The 25,422-nt window shown below is 41.6% G+C and overlaps 1 protein-coding gene across 1 annotated transcript; it reads right to left on the bottom strand.

Moving 5' to 3' along the window:
• Positions 1-12,247: 12,247 nt before the first annotated feature.
• LOC134573771 (cis-aconitate decarboxylase-like) lies at positions 12,248-18,516 on the bottom strand. The gene is made up of 6 exons (XM_063433549.1): positions 18,433-18,516; positions 17,170-17,224; positions 16,161-16,348; positions 15,335-15,439; positions 14,540-14,745; positions 12,248-13,845 (listed from the first exon to the last, which is right to left on the bottom strand). The coding sequence occupies exons 1-6, from the start codon at positions 18,451-18,453 to the stop codon at positions 12,924-12,926; spliced, it is 1,497 nt and encodes a 498-aa protein (XP_063289619.1). The 5' UTR covers positions 18,454-18,516; the 3' UTR covers positions 12,248-12,923.
• Between the last annotated feature and the right edge of the window lie 6,906 nt (positions 18,517-25,422).

The following is a 25,422-nucleotide window of genomic DNA, read 5'->3' as shown; positions in this document are numbered from 1 at the left end:
AGCATTAGAGGGGACCAAAAATAAAGTTTTTGGAAACAAATTGCTTTGTATAGATGGGGTCTACCTAACTGAGATTGGAAGTCAATTCCAGTTTTTTTTAAGGTGTCGGTTTCTTTTTGTGTTGACAAGTTATAGGACGTTTAGCTAGGTGTATATCAAATATTTGAGAGAGTTACAGTGTGAGGGTGGATGGCAGGGTGGGCAGGACTGTGTACTGTAACGGATCAGCTGGCACCCCGACTGGGTATTTCGCTGTGGTGATGAGGCAACACGCTGTGGGGACTTGAGGGGCAGAGGCCAGCGGCGCTCTGCCCTGATGCCAGCTCTTCTGCTGGTATAGCCTGCAGGACATCAGGTTCTGGGCAAGGGACAAAGGGAGGGCAGAGGCCAACTGCACTCTGCCCAGCTGCCAGCTCTGTTGCTGGTATAGCCTGCAGGACATCAGGCTCTGAACAAGGGACAAAGGGAGGGCAGAGGCCAACTGCACTCTGCCCAGCTGCCAGCTCTTCTGCTGGGGTGCTGAGGACATAGTCCGGCTCAGTAGCCAGGGGAACATAGGGGTCAGTGGGGGTTAACATCTCCTCTGTTAACCCTGGAGCCAAGTTAGGCGTTAGCTGGGGAGGGGAGACTTGGCTTACCTCCTCCTCTTGATACTCCTGCGATGGTAGCTGGGGATATGGACCGGCTGTCCAGCATCCCTGTGGGTCAGGCACAGAGACCACGGTCCCATCTGCGCCGTCTGGAAGATTGGTGTCTCCCCTTGGTAGGGTAAGCTGCCGCTGGGGAGAGAGGGTGCTGTGCTCCTCTCCCTGAATCACAGGCTGCCGCTGGAGAGGGAGACCAACTGTCTCCACTCCCGTAACATTGTCCTGCTGCTGGAGAAAGAGACCAACTGTCTCTGTTCCTTGTAGGACACACTGCTCCTGGGGGGGGAGAACGACACCTTCGGCCCCCTGGAACTCACACTGCAGCTGGGGAGGAAGGACGACACCTTCGGCTCCCTGGAACTCACACTGCCGCTGGGGAGGAAGGACGACACCTTCGGCTCCCTGGGGTTCACAATGCCGCTGGGGAGGAAGGACGACACCTTCTGCTCCCTGGGGCGCACACTGCCACTGGAGATTGGATGTCCATATCCTCAACCCCCACAGTTTTTGTTCAAAGACCATTGCCGCACTGTTCTCAGCACTCAACTGGTGCATTAACTGGAAGACCACCTTGTTCGAAGGGTCTGGGCCATAGCAGACCAATCGCTTCTTTACCTCCTCAAGGTAAGCGTCACCCTCGTAGCGACGTATCAGGTTGAGGTGCTCTTTACAGGGTTCTATCCATGCTCGCTCCATGCTGTTGTAGATAGGGACGCTGCGCAGGGGCTAGCATTGCCCTCAATAACCTCATACAACACCAATGTCTCCGAGCTGCTTCTCCTCACACTAGGACGCCATCCCACCACTTGCCACCAATGTAACGGATCCCCTGACACCCCGACTGGGTACCTCCGTTGAAGGATGCTCCTAGCACTTCCTGAGGACTCCAAGCACTGCAGCAGACACCATAACCACCGTAGACTCCTCCAGAGAGCAAACTAGGAACAAGCTCTTACAAGAGCTTACTAGTGATTTAGCAAGGGAGTATGACAAGCATAGCAATCCCTTGTAGCAGATTCCCCCAATAAGAGACGGCACTCCAAATTGAGGGTGAAGTAGAACTGATGTTTAATGGCAGGTACTCTGCTTTTATGCAGTGCTCCCCTGCAAGGGAGATGCCCACAGGCAATTAGGCATTAACCAACCAGATAACGGTTACATCCCACAGATTCCCTCCCCTCTGCTTGGGAAATAATTGAGTTTCTTACTGTATCTACTCAATTATCTCCAAGCTAAAACTTATACTTTTTTTTATGCATTTTTATAACTTTATGATTTTTCATCACACGGGAATAAAACTTATATTTTTATGAACAACACAACTTGGGGACAAACATATTAAAAATTCGTACATATCGGTTCAGTGGTTCCAGAGATCTGGAAAAAGTCTCTTTGGACCGACCGCACGCCTGTTTGCATGCCCAAAACAGTTCCACAGATTCAGGCTGTGTGGTCGGTCTATTTCTGCCTTGAAAATTGACAAAGTCACATCCGAAGGTGGCGTTCGAATAGTCGAACGCACTTCGACTTCTGTCGAAGTGAAACCGGTGTTGTATTTCCGTGGTGTTCAATTGTCTACTGGAGGTCTATTTAACACCCAAAATGACAAAGTCCCGTTCGAACGTGTGTTCGAATCTTCGAACGGGACTTAGTCTCCAGTTGCAGTGTCTAAGGGCAGGGGAAGGTACAGGTCAGCGGTGTTCGTTCAAATGTGTGGCCGATTTCCGTTCCAGGGATTTGACGGCACACACTGCTGACCGCGTTCGACTGGATTAAAATGGCCGCCACCACATGTTCGACTGTCTAATGGCGGCTACTTCGGCACTTCGGCTGTATCCGAAGTGCCATATCGAAGTACCAATCCTTTGTACAAAACAGTTAAAGGGCCAGAAACAGAATAATATAAGTCCATAAACCCCAACTCAGTTCCTTAAAGGGCAATCCATCCCAGGGCCATAGTCGCAGGGCAGGAGGCTGGCAAACAGGCCCCTCCAAAAACCAGTGGCAAGGTTACTTTCGCCACATGTCCTACCTTACAGTGTGAGTAGGGGTCAAGGAGTGAAGGGGTTACAGTGTGAGGAGGGGGGCAGGGAAAGAAGGGGTTACAGTGTGAGGGTGGATGGCAGGACTGTGTCCTACCTTTATTTTTAATTGAATAAATTCCCTGGTGGTCCAGTGGGTTAACTCTCCGGTCTGCAGCTCAGCCGGGTGCAGAGCTGCAGACCATGTGATAGTGGTCTCGCCAGCACCCAGAGCATTACCATGGCAAAACTCTGGGTGTTCACGAGATTTCTATCACACGGTCTGCAGCTCTGCACCCGGTTGAGCTGCAGACCGAAGAGTTAACACACTGGACCACCAGGGAATTTATTCAATTAAAAATAAAGGTAGGACACAGTCCTGCACACCCTGCCATCCACCCTCACACTGTAACCCCTTCACTCCCTGCCCCCTCCTCACACTGTAACCCCTTCACTCCATGCCCCCTCCCCACACTGTAGCTCCTTCACTCCCTGCCCCCCTCCACACACTGTAACCCCTTCTCTCCCTGCCCCCCTCTGGACACTAACCCCTTTTCTCCCTTCCCCCTTCCCCACACTGTAACCCCTTCTTTCCCTGCCCCTCCTCATACTGTAACCCCTTCTCTCCCTGCTCCTATCCCCACACTGTAACCCCTTCTCTCCTTGCCCCCTCCCCACACTGTAACCCCTTTCTCCCAGCTCCCCTCCCCACACTGTAACCCCTTCTCTCCCTACCCCCTCAGACTGTAACCCTTTTTCTCCTTGACCCCCACTGTAACCCTTTTTCTCCATGCCCCCCACTGTATCCCTCTCTCCCCCTGCCCCCCACACTGTAACCCTTTCTACCCCTGTCCCACCCATTGTAACCCTTTCACACCCTGCCCTCACACTGTCACCAGGTCACACACAAACTCCCTCCCACGCTGTCACCCTCACCTCCTGTCTCTGCATGTATGTGTATCTGTGTACATTAGTATCTGTGTGTGAGAAACTAGGTGTCATTGTGTGTGTATGTGTATACACTGCACACAAATGCACACCTGCATTCAAACACCAACATTCACACACATACTCCATACAAAAACATGCTTACTTATTTTATATGCACACACTGCACACACACACACTGCATCCGATACACACGCACTGCAATCAAACACAAACATTACATACAAACACACCCCTGTATTAAAACAATAAAATGATATGCCAACACCCAGTGGCGTACGTACTGCGGTCGCAGGGGTCGCAGCTGCGACCAGGCCCGGCACTCTGGGTAGCAGCTGCCATGCTTTGCGGCCCCGGCCCGGGCGGCAAACCGCCGGGGCCGCATGTTAAGGGGTCCATCGGGTGGCCCATGCTGTCAGGGCCACCCGATGGACATGGATTTTTAGGGGGCCCGGTCTGCGCTGGGCGCTTTAAGTGCCTGACCGGGCCCCCTGTGATGACATCATCACTGCTGGGAGGAAGTGACCGCACGTCACTCCTCCCAGCATACTGAGAGCCCGCACGGGAGGAAACAGAAAGGAGGAGGGAGTCAGAGTGGGAACTCTTGACTCCCATCAGGCTGAGCCACCACTGGACCCCAGGGAAGTCACACATGGTAGGAAACATTTTGTGTCTCTGTATGTGTGTATGTATGTGTGTCTGTGTCTCTGTGTGTGTATGTATGTGTATGTCTGTGTCTCTGTATGTGTGTCTGTCTCTCTCTGTGTGTGTGTATCCGTATGTATGTCTGTGTCTCTGTGTGTGTGTGTGTGTGTGTGTATGTGTGTGTGTCTGTGTCTCTGTATGTGTGTCTTTCTCTGTGTGTGTGTGTATCCGTATGTATGTCTGTGACTCTGTGTGTATGTATGTCTGCGTCTTTGTCTCTGTATGTGTGTGTGTGTGTGTCTCTGTATGTGTGTATGATTGTATGTCTGTGTCTCTGTGTGTGTGTGTGTGTGTCTGTCTGTCTCTGTATGTGTGTATCTGTATGTATGTCTGTGTATGTATGTGTGTGTTTGTGTCTCTGTATGTATGTGTCTGCATGTGTGTATGTATGTGTCTGTCGGGGTTGTGTGTATGTGTTTGTGTCTGTATGTATGTGTTGGGGGGGGGGAGGGACCCATAGTCAGGGGGAGAGGGTCAGGGTGGGGGGGGGGCCCACGGATCAGTTTCGCCCCGGGGCCCCATGGAGTGTGTGTACGCCACTGCCAACACCCCTTCAAACACCAACACTACACATAAAAAGCACACCTGTATTTAACCCCTTAGTGACCAAAAAACGGTCCTTAAGGACCGTGGACGTACCTGATATGTCCGCGGGGAATTAGAGCGCTGGAAGTGATCATGATTGCTTCCAGCAGCTCTAATGGTTTTACAGCGATGCCTCGATTTTGAGACATCGCTGCATTACCTCCCTCACTGCCGGTGGCCGCCGGAGAACACCGGGTGATCGCTGCCCAGTGCCCCCGGATCGAACACTTCCGGGTTGCTGCACGTGGAACCCAGCAGTGAGGCAGTGCATCGGAAGCCATCAGGCAGGCTTCCGATGCTCTGCCTATACTGAGTGCCTCAAGGGGTAACAATAAACAAACAAAAAAAATAATAAAAAGAAAATTTAACCCCTCTCCCTCCCATGTACTTACCGATTGCTGCCGTTCCCCTGCCGGTGATCGGTCTTCTTCTTAGCGGGCACTCAGACAGTCCCCCCTCTCCAATTTAGGCACCCCAGGGTCTTTCAAAGCGGTCACATGGCCGCAAAAGGTGTCTACAGTGCTGCCAACAAATAAATAAATAAAAGGTAATAAATTAAAATATATATACACATATATCTATATATAATATGTAGGCTGTTAGAGTAGGACCTGCCAAAGATGGGGTACATTAACTTTGTGGCAGGCTTATGCAATGTATGATCATATAATGTAACTAAACCCCCATTATTTTTTGCCTAGATTTTGTTAGGTTTTTAAAAAACCTAACAAAATCTGTCAGCACCAAAGTTGCCGTTTAGTGGATAACGGAGTGCCTTGGATTTTCTTTTTTATTGTATAAATTGGCTCCCAGCAGCACCCTACTTATGCATATTCAGGTGAGTCCAGGCAGCCCCCTGTTTTCTTATATATATTTGGAAGTCTAGCCAGCTCCTTGGCTTTGCACCCCTCCCTGTCACAGATGCCTCATCCCAGGGCCCTATTTAGCCTTGTAGTGCAGAGAACTCCAGATAGATTTTTTCCCCCCAAGTAAGTAGCTCATAAAGCAGACATTAGGCTGTTAGGGTAGGACCTGCCAAAGATGGGGTACATTGACGTTGTGGCAGGCTTATGCAATGTATGATCATATAATGTAACTAAACCCCCATTATTTTTTGCCTAGATTAGATGTTTTTAAAAAAACTAACAAAATCTGTCAGCACCGAAGTTGTTGTTTAGTGGATAAGCCCCCGGTTTTCTCATATATATATATATATATATATATATATATATATATATAATATATATCTTATATATAACATCATACTAAAGATGGGTGGATGTACCAGCGCTAATTTGGAGAATCACAATATACACCAATTGGTTCCAATATCATACAATTGTAGCTGCTTAAACACCAAAATCTTATCTTAACAACAAGGAATACAATCTAGGGAAATGGTGAAGCGCTATATTTATATATAAGGTCAAAAAATACAGAGAATCTTTGGGAATAAGTGGATATACCTTAAATATCCTTTTTCTCTCTCTTTTGAGATCTTAACCTTGATATACGGTTCCTTAAAAGTATAAACACAAAGAATATATCATAGTATAACACTGTAAGGTATATTTTCAAGTATGTATATAAGATTATTCCCACTCACACTTTAAAGAGCCAAAATGTTTTTAGCTCAGTTCATGCGCTTATAGGGTCCGTAAAGGCGACCCTCTCCCTTCTTGGGCGGCTTTTGTTCTTCCTTTTTCCAATCTAGGACATAAAGTGCATATAGTGTAGTATCTTTGATAAATGGCTTATATACGTGTAATTCAGAATGGGGTACTCACAAAACCAGAGCCTTCAACTAGGCTCAATGGTACAGCATATGTGGTTAAGGACCACAATCCTTCTTTTTGGTAGCAGGAACGAGATTTTGCCAGATAGTGTCTCAGTAAAAATAGTAGTTTTATTTGACTATCACTTTTTAAAAAAAATATATCAGTATAAAAATATCAAACAATAAATATAAATACACACTATAAAGGCAAAAAATAAAAAGTCCAATAGTTACAGTCTTTTCCAGGACGCGTTTCGCCAAATAGGCTTCCTCAGCTGGATAAAAAGTCTTTGCAATATTCTTTGGACAGGTTCCTGCTTTAAATACCTTCTTCTTACTTGAATAATTGGTGTGCGGGCTTTTTAATTCTCGCGGGCTATTGCCATGGTAACGGCAATGCTCTGCGTGTCAAGCCTCTTTCGCAGTTGTATTTCCGTGTACGTCACTTCCGGTTTCGCTTATATCCGGTTTTCATGCGTTCCACTTGCGGTTCAGCTCGTGGATGCATCCGAATCGGCACAGATATAGAGGAAGAGAGGGAGAATACATCCTATCAAAGTTCGATCGTGTTTTTCTTTTTATTCCTTATAACTTTATACATATAAATCTTTGCTCTAAATTCGTAACATAACCAGATACTGGAGTTTTTATTCCACTTGAGGATTTGTCCGGTTGGTACTTAAGTGTGTGTTATATAAATAAAATATAAGTTTTCTAATATTGTGTATCTTCTTTATAGTCCATAAAAGACCAGATTATGTCTATTAAGGGGATTTTAATCAATCGCTTTCAGTGCTTAGAGTGAATATGATATGATATAAAAATTCATGTAGAAGACAAAGAGGGAATGCTTTAAGGTGCTGAAGGAAAGTTCCTTCTATGTATACGAAGTTATCAATATCCTTCTAAAACTAAATCAATAAGGTGCTAGGTATTAGGTCTGATGCTACAAAGGAATCAGTCGTAGGCATAGAGGTGGTCAAAAAATCCATATAAGTCAAAATAGGTAAAAAATCTTAAAAAGGTAAATCTAGGACAAGTATAAAATCAACCACTTTAAAGTGCTAAAGTAATGAGTAAAATATATAAGGTAAAATAAACCACTTAAGGTGCTGTGTTGAGTATAATGTAGCAAGGGACTAGTATAAGGCATAAAACGAGTTAAAAGTAAAAGGATAAAATAAACCACTTAAGGTGCTGAATTAATGATGCTCTAGGGCAGGTAGGTGTGACACATATATGAGATAAAACCAACCACTTAAGGTGCTAGGTGTAAGGGAGAATACTGACATACAATAAAGTCATAGGATGGATAAGATTCCTATCTAAAAACTGAATTTATAAAAGGAATCTCTATGTATAGGTAATAAGAAGTCTAAAAGGTTATACCACACTAGAAATATAAGTTAATCTATGTATATTTATATAAAAAACCGTCTATAAAGACTAGGGTCAAAAAACCTAGATTCTATATGTGTAGCACAGGGGAAGGAGGGGGAGCGGAACAATATTAGATCTATTTAAGAAAGTGGCACATCTCGAAATCTGCGTTCAGCCCATTCGGAATAAGAGTATTTAATTTAAAAATCCACTCCATTTCTTGTTTACTCATTTTTGCATCAAAATTACCTCCTCTCCAATCTTTATCTACTTTCTTTATGCCCAAAAATGTGGTGTTTTTAAACTCGCAGTTATGGACCGATTTGTAATGTGATGAGACACTGTGATTTTCAAAGCCTTTTGTGATATTCCGGCCATGTTCCTCTATTCTAATATGTAGGGCTCTAGTGGTTTTTCCCACATAGAATAAGCCACAAGGGCATCTAAGTGCGTAAATGACATTATTTGAATGGCAAGTTAAAAAGTCTTTGATAGTATACTCCGTGCCATCTTTATTTAAAAAAGTCTTTATGTGTCGCTTCTTATTAGTAGTTCTCTTGCAGGCTAGGCATTGGCCGCAGCCGTAAAATCCTTTATCAGAGTTTAAAAAGGGATTTCCTGTTCTTTTCTTTTTTATGAAACTTGATGTCAGGGTGGTACGTAAATTATTTACCCCTCTATGTATAAATTTTGGTTTGTCAGGGAGGAACGTTTTTACAGTAGGGTCCTGTAATAGGATAGGCCAAAATTTAGAGACTATCTTTCTTACTTTAAAATTGTCAGTGCTAAAATTGCATATGAAGGGGATTTCTTTCATTTCGTTTTCTTTTTTCTCCTTATATTTTAAAAGGCTATTTCTTTCTACTTTTTTCACTTCTTCTCTTGCTTTTTCTAATTTCTGTTCTTCGTATCCCTTTTCTAAAAAGTCTCGTTTAATCTTATCTGACTGGATTTTAAAAACATTTAGATCAGTGCAATTTCGCCGAATTCTTAAGAATTGGCCCTTCGGAGCATTTTCTAGCCATGGTGAGAAATGGCAGCTGTCTCTTTCTATATAACTGTTAGCTTCTACTGTTTTGAAGTGATTCTTAGTTTTAATAGTGTTATTTTCTATGTATATTAAAAGGTCTAAAAATACAACCTCTATTTTACTCCAATTGCTCGTGAGTTTGATTCCCCACGTGTTTAAGTTTAAAAAATCTAAAAACTCTATAAGATCAGTTTCTTCTCCTTTCCAAATAAAGAAAATATCGTCAATGTAACGGCCATAGGTGACCAAGTTGTCCCTCCATCATCATACTAAGTGTATTTTTTATTAATATAGTAAAAAAAAAACGTATATAGATAATATATATATATATATAATAACTATATATATTGTGTATATATTTATATTATAAATAATAATTAAAAATAAATTAAAAAAACTGTAGAAATAATTTTAAAAAAATTATACATATGGAATTTTTTTCTAACTGTACTTTGATATTAATATATATATATATATATATATATATATATATACACATATATTTATATCAAGATACACTTAGAATGAAATTTTATATATATATGTATATCCCCTTAACGACCATGGACGTACTATGTACGTCTGACAAAAAAAGGGTTGTTAAGGACCTAGTACGACCGTGGCAAATAGGATCCTTGAACTTACCTGGACCGGCAATCCGCGGCAATCCAATCTGGCAAACTGAATTAAGGCAAACATGGAACATTTTACCCTTGTAAGTTTGCAAAAAAAAAAGTAAAACCTGTACAGTGGGGGCATTGTTGTACTCTGGAGATGTTGCTGAACACATATTGGGGTGTTCTTTGTCATTAACACATAACAGGACCTGAGAATCCATGCCTAAAGTGAGAGAAACATAACACAAAAAAATGACTACCCAAAAGTTTGACAAAGACTGGTGATAGAATTAGTCCCTGGTCCTTAACGGTAAGAAAATTAAAAAACGGTCTCCTCAGTAAGGAATTGAAGTCCTATATTGCATAAAGACACCCCTGCATTCTGATGCAAACATTACAAACAAGTACACCACTACATTCCAATAGAAACACTACATACAAATACACCCATACATGCACAAAACTTACTTAACTTAATACAAAAACATGCTTACATTCAAACGCTCAAACACTGCTCACAAATAACCCTGCAACGATGCGCAATTGGTAGATCCCCAGCTGGTATAGCATTGTTGAAGTTCTCCGACAGGTGGGGATCTACCTTTTGGCCACACTTGCACTAGAGGGGGGCCCAGAAAACATACTTGTACCAGGGCCCTCTCTACATTAGTTCCACCACTGGGATAATCAACATGAGTTACCTTGATGAAAGAGTGGGACACATCACTTCTGATTCTGTTTCTGAGTCTGTGAGTAAGCAGTTGTATGCCTCTAAAACTGATTGCCCTGAAGTGCCAAGTTTATGCCTCTAAAGTTGCCATGAAATGCCAATTTTATGCATCTAAAACCGATTGACATGGTGTTCCAAATTTATGCCTCTAAAGCGGATTGCCATTCTGTGTAAATTGTATGCATCTAAAGCTGATTGTCATGATGTGCCAATTGTATGCTTCTAAAGCTGATTGCCATGGTGTGCCAATTGTATGCATCTAACGCTGGCATGATGTGTCAACTTTATGCATCTAAGACTGTTTGCCATGGTGTGCCAATTGTATGCCCCTGAAGCTGATTGCCATGATGTGCAATCAATTTTATGCATTTAAAATTGATTGCCATGATGTGCCAAGTTTATGCATCTAAAGCTGATTGCCATGGTGTGCCAAGTTTATGTATTTAAAGCTGCCATGATGTTCCAATTGTATGCCTCTAAAACAGATTGCCATGGTGTGCCAATTTTATGCACCTTAAGTTGCTATGATGTGCCAAGTTTATGCATCTAAAACTGATTGCCATGGTGTGCCAATTGTAAGCCTCTAAAGATGATTGCCATGGTGTGCCAATTGTATGCCTCTAGAGCAGATTGCTATAGTGTGCCAATTGTATGCCAGTAAAGCTGATTGCCATGGTGTGCAAATGTTATGCCTGTAAAAGTGATTGCCATGGTGTGCCAATTGTATGCATCTAAAGCTGATTGCCATGGAGTTCATTTTTAAAATATGCATGAAAAGCAAGTGGGTCTCGGCCCATAAAAGTTTGGGAAGCCCTGGTATAGAGAGAGGACATTCCTATCTGACTTTTTCCAAGGGAAAATTTTGGCGATCATACCATTAATCAACAGGCACATAATGGGGAATCATGTAATTGTATCTGAGTTTTTGATCAAATACATTTTAAATTGTGTGAATATTGATGTGGGTGTTGGTTGGAGAGTATTACAGTTGTAAAGGCTAGTTGATTCCTACTAAAGAGTTATGGTCCTTCTTGAAACACAACTGGTGGTCGCTGAGGATACAAGGAAAGAAGGTATGGAGGCATGTGTGAAGACTGGTCCTGGTTACCTTTTCTCCATCACCGCACTGGTGTCGCTGCACCCTTGGCTAAGAACATCAAGCTTGTTGATCCCAGCCAATCCATTGCTTTCCCACAGCAAAGCATTGGGAGGCTATTGCACATGCACTGCAAAATGCCTCATAGAGTTGCATTGAGTAGCATGGAGACGCTGAACGTAGGTTCTGCACACTGTGCAGCACTGAGATAGGAAGCACCACTAGTGGCTGTCTGAGTGACTGCAACTAGTGGTGTTACTAGGCAGCAATGAAAAGGCAGCGTTTACACTGAAAAACCTGCAGGGACAGGCTATAGACATAGTGCTCCTTTAACATTACTTTTGATCTGTCCATTAGTGGACTGTTAATTAAGTTTGCTGTTATTTCACTTTACTTCTCATATACTTTCAGAGGTTGTTTTAAAGCACTGTTAACTACTCGAAGTTCTAATGTACAAAAAGAGACAGGCTGAATTAGTGAATAAATAAGCAAGGTTTTATTTAACAAATAATTACAATATAAAATGCATTTTCACTTGTATAGTTTAAAGTCACAGTGATAATGAGAAAAATCATACATTTATTTTTTCAAGTAATAAAATAATATTAGACATAAAATAAAATAAACTTTTGTAAGAAGGTCAACTCCTCAACTATATATCTTTATATATATATATATATATATATATATATATATATATATATATATATATATATATATATATATATGTCGGTTTGTGGTATTGATAAATGATGGCAAAACATGATCTTCAGAAAGTAAGTCATGTTACCTATTTACTATTCATTTATAAAGCCCACAGTGAATAATTGTAGTTTATTATAAACTGGAGAGATATGGATTTTCTGCCTCTAAACTGTGATTACAGCTAACCGTGGATTGAAGGGCAGCCCAATTAAATCACACTACCCCGTTAAACTGAAAAGGGTTAAAATTACAATGTATTATTTATTTTTGCCACAAACATGTATTTGTCTTCGATGCTTGACGTTTGCATTGTAAAATGTTTAGAGATGCACAAAGATTATTTTGTAATTTAAATATTGCACTTAATCTGCCATCCACTAAAAGTGGGATCCTTTTATCTTTATTTTCTGTACAACTGTCATATTGAATAAAAAAAATGTAAATATTACCAGTATGGTGGCATGCCCTCCGAGTAGATATGAAAAAAAAAAAAAATTAAATAAAAGGACGTTTTCTGCCCAATGCTAGATATTTGGCATCTTGCTATCGGGTTGCCCCAGTTTTTCAATTGATAAGTATAGCTTTTTGTGTTTTTGCCTTTTTTGATTTGTTTATTATAGTGTCAGTTTCTGTTGAGCTGTACAAGGTGCTCACATGTTTTCATATCTTAGCTAGAGACTAATCACTGCAGTAACAATGGTAACTGGGAGCTGTCTGTCACTTGTTCTATGTTCTCTACTACCTGTATCACCCCCTCTACCTGATCATCCTGAAGGACATGTCTAGCATTAGTGCGGAATTTCTTTTGAAGGGACTCTCTACTCAGTGGGTTCCTCCAATGCCCATAGAATGTGTCACATTTTCCTGTCACCATATCCCCATTTTTCATCAGTAAGGCTACTTCCCCATACATTTTATCAAAATTGGCTACATTATCTTTAGGATGCTCCACTATCACTTTACTCAACAGTACATGGAGTTCCTTGCGACAGATACTGTCATCACTGAATGAACCGATATTCACCTCACCATCCAGAAGGGCGGTGCAAGCATTGAACTGGAAAGAGTGGCGGGCTTCGTGTTCTGATTCAGGATAGGGCCTGTTAATGTATTTAGAGATTGGAACTCGGAGAACAATTGATTGGATGGCAGATGGATTAAAGGAGCCATACTGGCTTATGAATCTGTTTCTGACCGAGATTGAAGCATCTGCTATCCAGTGCATACCAAGGTGGGCTGGAAATGACTTAAATGCAATATCTTGGTTCTCCAAGAGGAATTCATATTCCTCTCCAGGTGCAGATAATGATTTAGGTTCATACTCTCCGTAGAAGGCACTGAAGCCTGAACACCCAGGCACATCATCGAAAATTAGAGGATTTGCCTCCATTCCTCTTGCTGCCAGAAGTGCTGCCTCAAGGCCCAGCCTGCTGGCATTTCCAATATGCAAAGGTTTGGCGAGTGTGGCAGCGTTCGCCATTGGAGCTCCAGCAAGAGAGGCTGCGATCGCCAATGCATGTGTGCACTGTTCTTGGTTCAATGAAAGAAGTTTGGCTGACGCTGCGGCACTTCCCATAGTGCCAACAACAGATGGTGGATGAAATCTGGAAGTGAAACAAAAGAAAATGACTATCTTAATATGCATGTTTCTAATAATTGGTATTTAATTTTACAAGGAGGTTAAGTATCATGCAGTCTGTAAATGTGAGTGTAAACCAATATCTGCATTATTAAATGAGCTTGGTTGATATCCAGTTTACCACTCAGATACATCTGGTGCACAGAGACCACAAACGGTGATTAAATAGATTTCCCTGACCCATTAATGTGCTAATTATATTTCAACCATAAGTATGTAGTTGAAAATATATTACAGTGTCGGTGCAGACACTGATAAATCTATTCACAACCTCTGACAAAGTAATGCTGCACTGAATGGAATGCTATTGTGATCTCCATGTGTTCCAAATGAAAGTCCACATACATTTTAATCAATTTAGTCTGAATTTGTGCAAAGTTCCTAAAGTCACACTGATGGTCTTTTTTTTTTTTCTTCTTCTCATCTTAATTCAATCTCAATCTCAATTTATCCACTTGGTAATATTTTTTCCTACATCATATAAATGTCACAGGAGGCAATCTTCCTCTATCCCCTTAAACTTCATTTACCTCCAGATCATTATTCATACAATAAATTCAACAATCAATGAAGACAAGGACACGTGACAATTTCAGGTTAATTCAATTGGTACATGGAAACAATATAAAACATACAGATGTAATGATCAAAATACTCACTTTTTGGGAATATTTTGTGCTTCAGGTGAGAAACTCATCAGTCGTCCTTGTACCTCAATTCCCACATTAAATGCTATCAGAAGGTCCTCACCAGTGATTGTTTTGTCTTTTGAAAGCATTTGGGTCAATGCCAGAACTGCAGGTAGGACTGCGCCTGATGGGTGGGTAGCAGGGTGCCAGGTATCATCAAAGTCCATAGAGTGAACCTACAAAAAAAATGGAAATTAGAGAAGAACATAAACTAAACATATATTCTGTGTTCTTGCTACTTCTATATAGAACAATGTGCCAAGGATACTACAGAGATAACACAGATTAGGGAAACTACTTTATCAATGTTGGTTACATCATGGTGGCCAATAGTAGATCCACAGATGTTTTAAAATTACACCTCCCATGATGCTTTTTTTCAGCCTCTAGAAAAAAAAATTGCAGCCTTTGGCTGCCCTTGCATTCATTTTCTTCAAAACACCTTTAGTGGAGGTCTCCAGTTATTTAAATATGCATAGGGATTTGGGTAAGTGTGCAAGTAATTTTAAATTTTTTTTAATTTACTCTGGTAATTACGGCCGCTCAGAAGTAGTGGGAGTATGAGAGCAGTGCTTAATTTTCTATGTTTGTATAACACCAAAACACCTTCAGTGGTTCAATATGAAATTGAAAGTAAAAGAAATCAAACCTGTATGTTAACCATATAATATCAACCAGCCTCGGAAGCTACTTTTCATTTTCGAAGCAAACAAAATTAAAAAAAGCATTCATAATAACCGGGCAATATAACATAAACATACTTACAGCTACTCCGTTAGTGTAAGCAGCCAGCGTTGGAGAAAGCTTTAATCCCTTTTGGCCATAAACAGAGCACACAGCTGAACTTCCATGTGTTGAAACATGCAGATCCTGTGGAAATAGACAATTCATAATCAAATGTGAGTATTCCTTTTTAATGTCACACACAATATTTTCTAATAATGGAAGTTGTTTAATACCAAATCAGTCAGTTACAGAGCGTCTCAGACCTCCATATATTTGCCATTTTTATTTTCATGTGGTGACATTTGGCATGTAGGGGCATGAAATTAGGGGCACACTAGATTTGAGTCGGTAAAAATTGGCATGACAGAATTACTGCAGCATTGTATCTTGTCTGTTGTGAAATAAGAAGCTGAGTGTTGTGGTCTGGGCCAAATGCATTTGAGTGTATTTAAGGTAACCATATAAACGATTTGTGTCCACTGATTAAACCCCGCACTATGAGTCACATTATCCCCAGATCCTAGAATGATTCTAGTCTGTTTTAGGAATTCCAGTCATTGTTAAATGGTGTCTCAACTGTATTATGGTACATCGGAGTTGTTGTGAACTGAATTGTAGTAAACTTAAAACTGAGTTGTAATATTTAGGCTAAAATCAGACTGTAGCAGAACTGGAGAGTTTTTCCAAATCAGCATTTTCACCTCCATTTTGGAATATCAGTTTTCAATTCACTACAATTTGATGTTTAGTGAAGAAACCTTTCACTAATTGCCTCACGGTATCTAACATACCCCCCAAACTCCCCTGGGTTTTTTCCTAATCAACGTAATAAAAAAAGTTCTGCTGGTAAGTTCTTTTTTTTTACCTGACAATATTGCTTGATCACGTTGAATACGTGTGTTGTACTTCCCACAAGACCAACACCAATGTTGTCCAAGATCATACGCTTACTTCTGTGCCTTACAATCTCAGATAGGTGCTCTGGGCGAATCTTATGGATAAATGACGCAAAACTGTTTGTCACGGTTTCTTCTGGCTGATGGCCTACAAGCACTGTAAAACACAAAAACCATTGAATATTATAAATTACTGAAATGTGGATTGTACGAATATAGAGTTTTTTCAAGTGCTCGGAAATCCACTACCAATCTCATTAAATAATGCGCTGTAACAGTATCTTATTTTAAAAGGGGTATCCTGATAACCCATCCATCTTTTAAGATAGGATATCCGTCTTTACATCATTATTGTGCCACAAACAAGTTAGACCTCACCAGTAATTAATGTAGTAATCTAAAGCAATGTGCACTGATAACACATTAAGTGATCTGTGTTTTAATTTTAGAAAATCTTCTGTCACTTTTGTACTTGTGCAGGAATTATGAATCACTGATATTCCTGAGGTCTCCTCCTAATGATATCACAATCTTATGACAGACAGGATCTAAGTCTGAGTGTGGGATTTATTAAAATACAGATAGGGCGGTGTTTGCTTTACAAGTGCTATTAGGCAATAGTTTTGTTTGTAATAAATATGAAAGTAATCTGAAATATTGTGAATTTTAGCTGCACTTATTTGCAACCTGTTTTCCAAAGTGTAAAACCCATGCCGCAAGCTTGCATATTTTGTACATTCTGGAAATCTGTCCTTAAGTGTACGTAGAGATGACACAGAAGTGAGTAGGCAGAATTGGGCAAGACGTGAGATGATTGCTTTCCTGTGACCCATTGCACAGACAGCAAAACACTGCACAACAATTTGACAGCAGGAACTTGTGCTCATGTGATGATATTGTGATAAACTTCAATGTTTGCGAGATATATTGTAGCAAGTTATCAATGATGCATTCATAATAAATACAAAAGGGAATTACCCTTCAAAGCCGTCTTGTGAATTTGCCTTGAAACTTGGTGGAGTTTCCGTGTGTTCTGTAATGAAAAATATTGTTATAATATCATTATTTTCTCATAGTTGAACATTTTATTGTATAATTTATTTTGCAATATTTGATGTATTTATAGATTGGTATTACAATTATAGACATGTTATTTAATTATTTTAACCTTTGGATTGTCGTGTCTATATATGTGATTCCCTGTTGGTCAGTGCATGGACAGTTATCCTATTCTATCTAACATTTTGAAAGTGCAATATTGAGAATTAGTTTCAATTCATTCTGATTCAGTTTGTTTTGGTTTCAATTTGGTTTCCATTGATTTAGAAAATTTGCCAAATTTGGAAGAAATCAAATTTGAACCAGAAGTCCATAATGAATGCCAACTTACAATACTTACAGTGCATTTATGTATGCAATATTTTTATATTTATAGTTTATGTTTAACATTTGAGAGATAGCAGTAGATGACAGCGAGATTATAATGTTTATAAAATGTATTGCGTAATGAATTTACAAAACATGTTGCAGTAATAGCTAATCATAATATCAGCTATCTTTCAAATCACTTGTATTAAGTAAATACGTACAAAGGGATCACAGATATCTGATCTACAGGGCTAAATTCTGAATTTTGTTAATTCAATTTTGAACACCAAATTGTGGCTAAAATAGCTAAGCTGTAACTATAGCAAATGTGATATTTTTTTCCAAATCAGCTATTTTTGCCTTTTCGCTAGTTTACCGAAAAACATCTGGGCAGCGTTTTTCTCTTTCTATTTCCAAACCAAGTGTCCCTTTTTCTTATCTACCAACAAGTGATCTCCTAAATATTCATTTTTACATTTTACATTCACAGTTGTAATTAATTCAATTTTAAAACGAAGTCAGAGATATTGTAATCATTGGCATTCGCAGCATAAGGCATAAATTATGCAAATGCCATCCCCCACACAATCGCCCCTTCTTTGATTTGAACTGGTACCTACGCCAATGCCTGTACAAATAATATGTTTCTGAAAAACGTTCTATGGGTTCCCTTTGAATATAACACAGCTTTCAAGTATTTTTAAGAAAAAAAACTGTTTTTAGAAATGTTTCTTTAGTAAATCTCCTACAATTTACAATATTTTTTTTAGAATTATTAAATATTTGATTAATCACCACAGATAAATGTTTTCATAGAAATGTCATTGATTGCCAGTGAATCATTAGTATTCTCATTTAGAAAATACAACATACCTGCAGTGCTGATGGAATCATCTTGGATAAAAGTGAAGAGTATTTGGATAAAGTACCGCTAGCTATTTGCTCAGGTAAGCTCTCAGTGTGCTCTTGCCTTCTGCCAGTGGGTTTTTATACACTACTTCCAGTCTTATGCATGCCATATTACATCACTCTTATGACATGGGAAGTAGGTCGGGTTATCTCAAAAGTTTACACCCAGGAAATGTAAAATATTGCTGTGGGAAATTTTGAAGGAACTATAAGACAATTTTATATCTGTAAAACAAGAATGTTTGTACAGAAAGCTCACAATTTAATTATCTCTTGCTAATGACATCCTGCTTGCAGTGTTCACACTCATATTGTGGATGATTCAAACACATATGCATTTAAAATAGAAAATGATTTAATATGATAATAGCTATGGCAGAATGTTTAACAATAATACATTTATTATTCATTTTACAAATCCTTAGAAGAGTAGGGTTGGGTGGTGTAACTGCATAAGGTAACATAATGCATTCAAAATGATGTTACCAAATCCCTAATTCTATATATTCAATTCAAAGTTACCGCTAGATCATCGTTTTCTCTATTTACGGTTTCCTCTCACTGTTCCCCTCTAAGATCTAAGTGATACAATTTATGGAATATCCTCCCAACGTTAGTCTTGTTCTGAGTTCCATCAAGTGAGCACAGAAAACCACCTGTGCCACCTCATTAAACCAATAGGTCACAGAGTTGTATTTCTTTTCTAGGCATTTCTGCCGATATCAACCAGCATCACTGTACTATACAAGGTCAAGTATTTTTTACGTATTGACTTATATTTAAATATAGCGCTACACCTTTTAGTTTATTGGTATATTTTTTTGATGTATATGTGAAGATTACACTTGGTGTTATGGCAGCTATTGTTAAAAATATTTTGTGCATAGCACTGTATACACTTGCATATATCTACATTATTAGCAATAATATTTTCTATTTGAGCACAGAAAACCATCTGTGCCACCTCATTTAATTAATAGGTCACAAATTGCGCAGATTGTTCAGGCCTCTTGGTATTTTTGAGGCTTGTTTCAACTGCACACTTGGGACACAATTTTGGAACAGCTTATAGATCCCTTAATATGAGAAGGGAAGGGGATGCTATGGAAAGTGGTGACAATAGAGGTGTGGAAGCAGGGACGTATTTCCCTCACGGCAAACAAGGCATTTCCCTTGGGCGGCAATTTCCAGGGGGTGGCAAAAAATGCAGCACCCAAATGCCCAGGCAAATACCTTGTTTGTCTCGTTTTATGGGAGCCCAAGAGCTGGCCGGCTGGCCACCTTTGGGCTCCCCCGGGGTAGGGGGCAGTTATTTTTCAGGCGAGCGGCGAGGGAGCACTTTCCCCTGAGCTCTCTGCTCAGCTCCCATGCGTGACCCGCAGTAATGCCGTGAGCTGGAATATGACGTCATATTCCAGCTCCCGGCATCAAAGTGCGGCGCGCGAGGGAGCTGAGCAGGGAGCTCAGGGGAAAGTGCTCCCTCGACGCCCGCCCTCCTGCCTGCCTGCACGTCCAGCCGCCTCCCTGCCCAGCAGCCCCACTTGACCCCAGGTGAAATATCCACCCGGCTGTCCCAAAAGTAGGGAGACTGGGTGGATTTCAATTAAAAAAAATAATAATATTAATAATAGTGAGTGGGGGAAATGTGTGTGTGTCAGTGAATGTGATTGAGTGTGTGTGTGTGTCAGTGAATGTGAGTGTGTGTGTGTCAGTGAGTGTGTGTCAGTGAGTGTGTGTCAGTGAGTGTGTGTCAGTGAATGTTAGTGAGTGTGTGTCTGTCAGTAAGTGTCTGTGTCAGTGAGTGTGTGTCAGTGAATATGAGTGAGTGTGTGTCTGTCAGTAAGTGTCTGTGTCAGTGAGTGTGTGTCTGTCAGTGAATGTGTGTGTGTCGGTCAGTGAGTGCGTGCGTCTGTCAGTGAGTGCGTGCGTCTGTCAGTGAGTGTGTGTCCGAGTAAGTGTATATCTGTCTATCTGTCAGGATCGGGACAGGGATCCAACACGCAGGGTACAAAGAGTGGAAAGGTACGTATACCGGGCCTTAGAATGGCCGGACTAACGTACCGAGAGTAATAGAGAATAGTCAGAGACAAGCCGAGGTCGAGGGAACGAGAAGACAGATAAGCGAGAGACAAGCCGGGTCAAGGGATAACAGAGAAGCAGGGTAGTACAACAAGCCGAGTCAAAACCAAATAGAGCAAACTAGAATACCAGAGCACTGAGTGACTAGACAAGCTAGAACCACGACAGGGCAATGAGCTGAAGAGAGAAGCCAGCTTAAATACCCTGGCTCCGGATGGTAAGCACGCCTCTGACAAGTGCCGATTGGATATCGGACACTTGAGTGACAGGTCGCTCGTGATAGCGTCATGACGTCACGTATTGAGCGTCCTGCTAGAAAAGGATGTGGATTCCTCGCGGCCGGTGTTTAAGTGGCTGGATGAACCGCGAGGAACGGGGGGGACAGCTCGCCTGGACGGATAAACCACCAAGTCTCTACCTCCCTTAGAGGTAGAGGCCTCAGGTACCCTGACAGTACCCCCCCTCTCAGATACGCCCACCGGGCGGAAGGAACCGGGGCGAGATGGGAAGCGGAGGTGAAATGCTCTGCGAAGGCGAGACGCATGAACGTCCTCCTGAGGTACCCAACTCCTCTCCTCAGGACCATATCCCCTCCAGTTGACCAGATATTGCAATTTTCCCCTTGAAATTCTGGAATCAATGATGGAGCTGACCTCGTACTCCTCCCGACCCTCCACCTGAACAGGACGAGGAGAGGAAACCTTAGAGGAGAATTTGTTGCAAATAAGAGGTTTCAACAAGGAGACATGAAAAGAGTTAGGAATGCGTAAGGCAGGTGGCAGAGCAAGGCGATACGCAACCGGGTTGATACGAGTGAGAATCCTGTAAGGACCTATGTAGCGAGGAGCAAACTTCATAGATGGGACTTTTAGGCGAATATTCTTAGTACTCAACCATACCCTATCCCCAGGAACAAAAACAGGAGCCGCTCTTCTATGCTTGTCAGCGTGTTTCTTGAACAACGAAGAACTATGTAATAGAATTTGCCGAGTCTGATCCCATAATCTCTTCAGGTTGGCGACATGATCATCAACCGACGGTATCCCCTGAGAAGAGGAAACCGAAGGAAAAATCGAAGGATGAAAGCCATAGTTCATGAAGAAAGGGCTAGAGCGAGTTGAATCACAAACAAGGTTATTGTGTGCGAACTCCGCCCAAGGAATCAGACCGACCCAATCGTCCTGGTGTTCGGAAACAAAGCAACGTAGATACTGTTCGATCTTTTGATTAGTACGTTCAGCAGCTCCGTTAGACTGAGGGTGATAGGCAGAGGAGAAGTTCAATTTGATACCCATCTGAGAACAAAAGGATCTCCAGAAACGTGAGACAAATTGAGAACCTCTATCAGAAACAATCTCCGAAGGAATCCCATGTAGGCGAAAAACCTCTCTCGCAAAAATCTCCGCCAATTCAGGAGAAGTCGGAAGTTTAGGTAATGGTACGAAATGAGCCATCTTAGTAAATCTATCCACTACCGTGAGAATAACAGTATGTCTCTTGGAAGCAGGTAAATCAACGATAAAGTCTATGGACAAACAGGACCAAGGTTTCTCAGGAACGTCCAAGGGGTGTAACAGGCCACATGGAGAAGCATGAGGTAGTTTAGTCTTGGCACAAGTCTCACAAGCTGCGACGAACTCCTCAATATCTTTTCGAAGTGAAGGCCACCAGAAATCCTTGGATATCAGAGAGTATGTCTTGCGAATACCAGGATGACCAGCTATCTTACTTTCGTGAAAACATTGTAAGAGCTCCAGTTGAAGTTCAGGAGGAACAAAGTTTCTTCCCTCAGGAGTGTTTCCGGGAGCTAGATGTTGTGACTTCAAGATCTGGTCAAGTAGCGGAGAATGAATTTTAAGGCTGGTATTAGCAATAATATTGCATTTGGGTACAATGGAGGACACAAGTGGTTCAACTGAAGCAGAAGGCTCAAATTGGCGAGATAGCGCATCGGCTTTAGAATTCTTTGAGCCAGGTCTGTAAGTCAGAACGTAATTGAAATGGGTAAGAAACAATGACCAACGAGCCTGCCTGGAGGACAGACGCTTGGCCTCTCCGATATAAGACAAATTTTTGTGGTCTGTTAGAATGGTAACAGGATGTAAAGTACCTTCCAATAAATGTCTCCACTCTTTCAAAGCTTTGATAACCGCTAGTAATTCTCTGTCACCAATGTCATATCTGCTCTCAGTACCGGACAATTTTTTAGAGAAAAATCCACATGGATGTAATGGTTTATCAACACCCAACCTTTGAGATAGGACAGCACCTAAACCAGTCTCTGATGCGTCTACCTCAAGCAGAAAAGGCAGGGAAGTGTCGGGGTGAACTAAAATTGGAGCGGAAGCGAAAAGCTCCTTGAGAGTTTTGAACGCAAGAAGAGCTTCAGTAGTCCAATTCTTAGTATCAGCCCCCTGTTTGGTCATATTAGTGATAGGTGCGATAATTGAAGAATAGCCCTTAATAAAGCGCCTATAATAATTGGAAAAACCAATAAATCTCTGTACGGCTTTAAGACCTTTGGGTAAAGGCCACTCTAGAATGGACTGGAGTTTATCCGGATCCATCTTAAATCCCTCCCCAGAGATCACATAGCCGAGAAAGGTTACCTGGGTTTGATCAAAGCTACATTTCTCCAACTTGCAGTACAAACCATGCTGAAGAAGCTTGTGCAAAACCCTCCTGACTTGCTTGTGATGAGTCTCAATCTCACTAGAATGTATAAGTATATCATCTAGGTATACAATGACGCACTCTTGCTGAAATTCCCTAAGAACCTCATTAATCAGATCTTGGAATACCGCTGGTGCATTGCATAACCCAAAAGGCATAACCGTATATTCATAGTGACCATAGCGAGTATTGAATGCCGTCATCCACTCATGTCCCTGCTGGATTCTCACCAAGTTATATGCCCCTCTGAGGTCTAACTTGGTGAAAATTGTAGAGCCCTTCAAACGATCGAAGAGTTCGGTGATCAAGGGAATCGGGTAGGCATTTTTAATGGTTATCTTATTCAAGCCTCGATAATCAATACAAGGTCTCAAAGAACCATCTTTCTTTTTAACAAAAAAAAATCCAGCCCCGGCAGGGGAGGAGGACCTCCTGATGAATCCCTTCTCTAAATTCTCGTGAATATACTCCTCTAGAACTGAGTTCTCTTTCGTAGATAATGGGTATACATGACCTCTGGGAGGCATGGTACCAGGGAGTAGGTTAATTTTGCAATCAAAGGACCTGTGTGGGGGTAAGGTATCGGCTTTCTTTTTGTCAAATACTGCCTTTAAATCTAGATACTGAGGCGGAATTTGTGTCTCTGTAGGATTGTCAGAGGTAGTCGATGTGTTAGTTAATCCGAGAGGTAAGACCTTCCGCAAGCATTTTTCTTGACAATTCTCTCCCCACGAAACTATCTCCCCTGACTCCCAATTAATAATAGGGTTGTGTCTCCTCAACCAGGAGTACCCCAGGACTATGGGAATAGACGGAGAAGAAATGAGCATTAAGGATATATCCTCTTTATGTAGGATGCCAACAGTTAAGTTAATCGGTATGGTCTCATGGAAAATAACAGGCTCAAGTAACGGTCTACCATCGATGGCCTCAACAGCCAGTGGTGTCTCTTTTAACTGGGATGGGATAGCATGCTTGGCAACAAAACCCTGATCTATAAAGCTCTCAGCAGCTCCAGAATCGATTAGTGCCATAGTCTTAACTACTCCCTTCTCCCACTTTAAAGAAACGGGTAACAGAAGCCTGAGCTCTTTGTAGTTGTGAATAGAGGACAAAGTAGAAACACCCAAGGACTGTCCTCTAGAGAAACTTAGGTGCGAGCGTTTCCCGAACGATTGGGACAATTTAGGCGTAAATGACCTCTGACTCCACAATACATACATAAACCCTCCCTTCTCCTGTACTGTCTCTCCCTCTCTGTGAGATGAGTACTGCCTATCTGCATAGGTTCAGAAATACGTAAGTCTTCGAACTCAGAATTTTGAAAGGTAGGCGCTAGTTTAAAGGAGGGTCTACGGGTCCTATCTCGAGTGTTCTGCCTCTCTCTTAGGCGTTCATCAATACGAGATATAAAAGAAATTAAATCCTCCAAATTTTCAGGGAGTTCTCTAGTAGCGACCTCGTCAAGAATTACATCTGATAACCCATTCAGAAACACATCTATATAAGCCTGTTCGTTCCACTTAACTTCTGCCGCCAAGGACCTGAACTCTAGTGCATAATCCACAAGTGTTCGATTGTCCTGTCTAAGGCGCAATAGTAATCTAGCTGCATTGACCTTTCTACCAGGAGGGTCAAAAGTTCTTCTAAACGCAGCTACAAAGGCATTATAATTATAGACTAGTGGATTATCATTCTCCCATAAAGGATTGGCCCATCTCAGAGCTTTCTCAATGAGTAAAGTAATAACAAATCCAACCTTCGCTCTATCTGTAGGATAAGAGCGGGGTTGTAATTCGAAATGGATGCTAATCTGGTTCAGAAAACCACGACACTTCTCCGGTGACCCGCCATAACGTACTGGTGGGGTAATACGGGAAGAAGCACCTACAGTGGCTACCTCTAGACCTGAGACTGCAGGAGAAATAGAAGGAGTACGTGTCTCCTCAGGTGGATTACTAGCACGAGACAAAAGTGCCTGTAGTGCCAAAGCCATCTGATCCATCCTATGCTCCATGGCGTCAAACCTGGGATCCGAAGAACCAAGCTGACTGTTAGTACCTGCAGGATCCATTGGCCCTGTCGTAATGTCAGGATCGGGACAGGGATCCAACACGCAGGGTACAAAGAGTGGAAAGGTACGTATACCGGGCCTTAGAATGGCCGGACTAACGTACCGAGAGTAATAGAGAATAGTCAGAG

This window comes from Pelobates fuscus, chromosome 9, assembly GCF_036172605.1.
Source record: "Pelobates fuscus isolate aPelFus1 chromosome 9, aPelFus1.pri, whole genome shotgun sequence".
NCBI classification, from domain to species: domain Eukaryota; kingdom Metazoa; phylum Chordata; class Amphibia; order Anura; family Pelobatidae; genus Pelobates; species Pelobates fuscus.
The sequence above is the reverse complement of the archived record's forward strand: the minus strand, read 5'-3'. Positions and strand labels throughout refer to the sequence as shown.

Coding starts and splice junctions, on each gene's coding strand:
- LOC134573771 (XM_063433549.1), bottom strand. CDS start 18,453: ATGATTCCATCAGCACTGCAG. Junction 14,746..15,334: donor CTTACACTAACGGAGTAGCT/GTAAGTATGTTT, acceptor TTTTTTTTGTAG/GTTCACTCTATGGACTTTGA. Junction 13,846..14,539: donor GCACAAAATATTCCCAAAAA/GTGAGTATTTTG, acceptor TTTCACTTCCAG/ATTTCATCCACCATCTGTTG.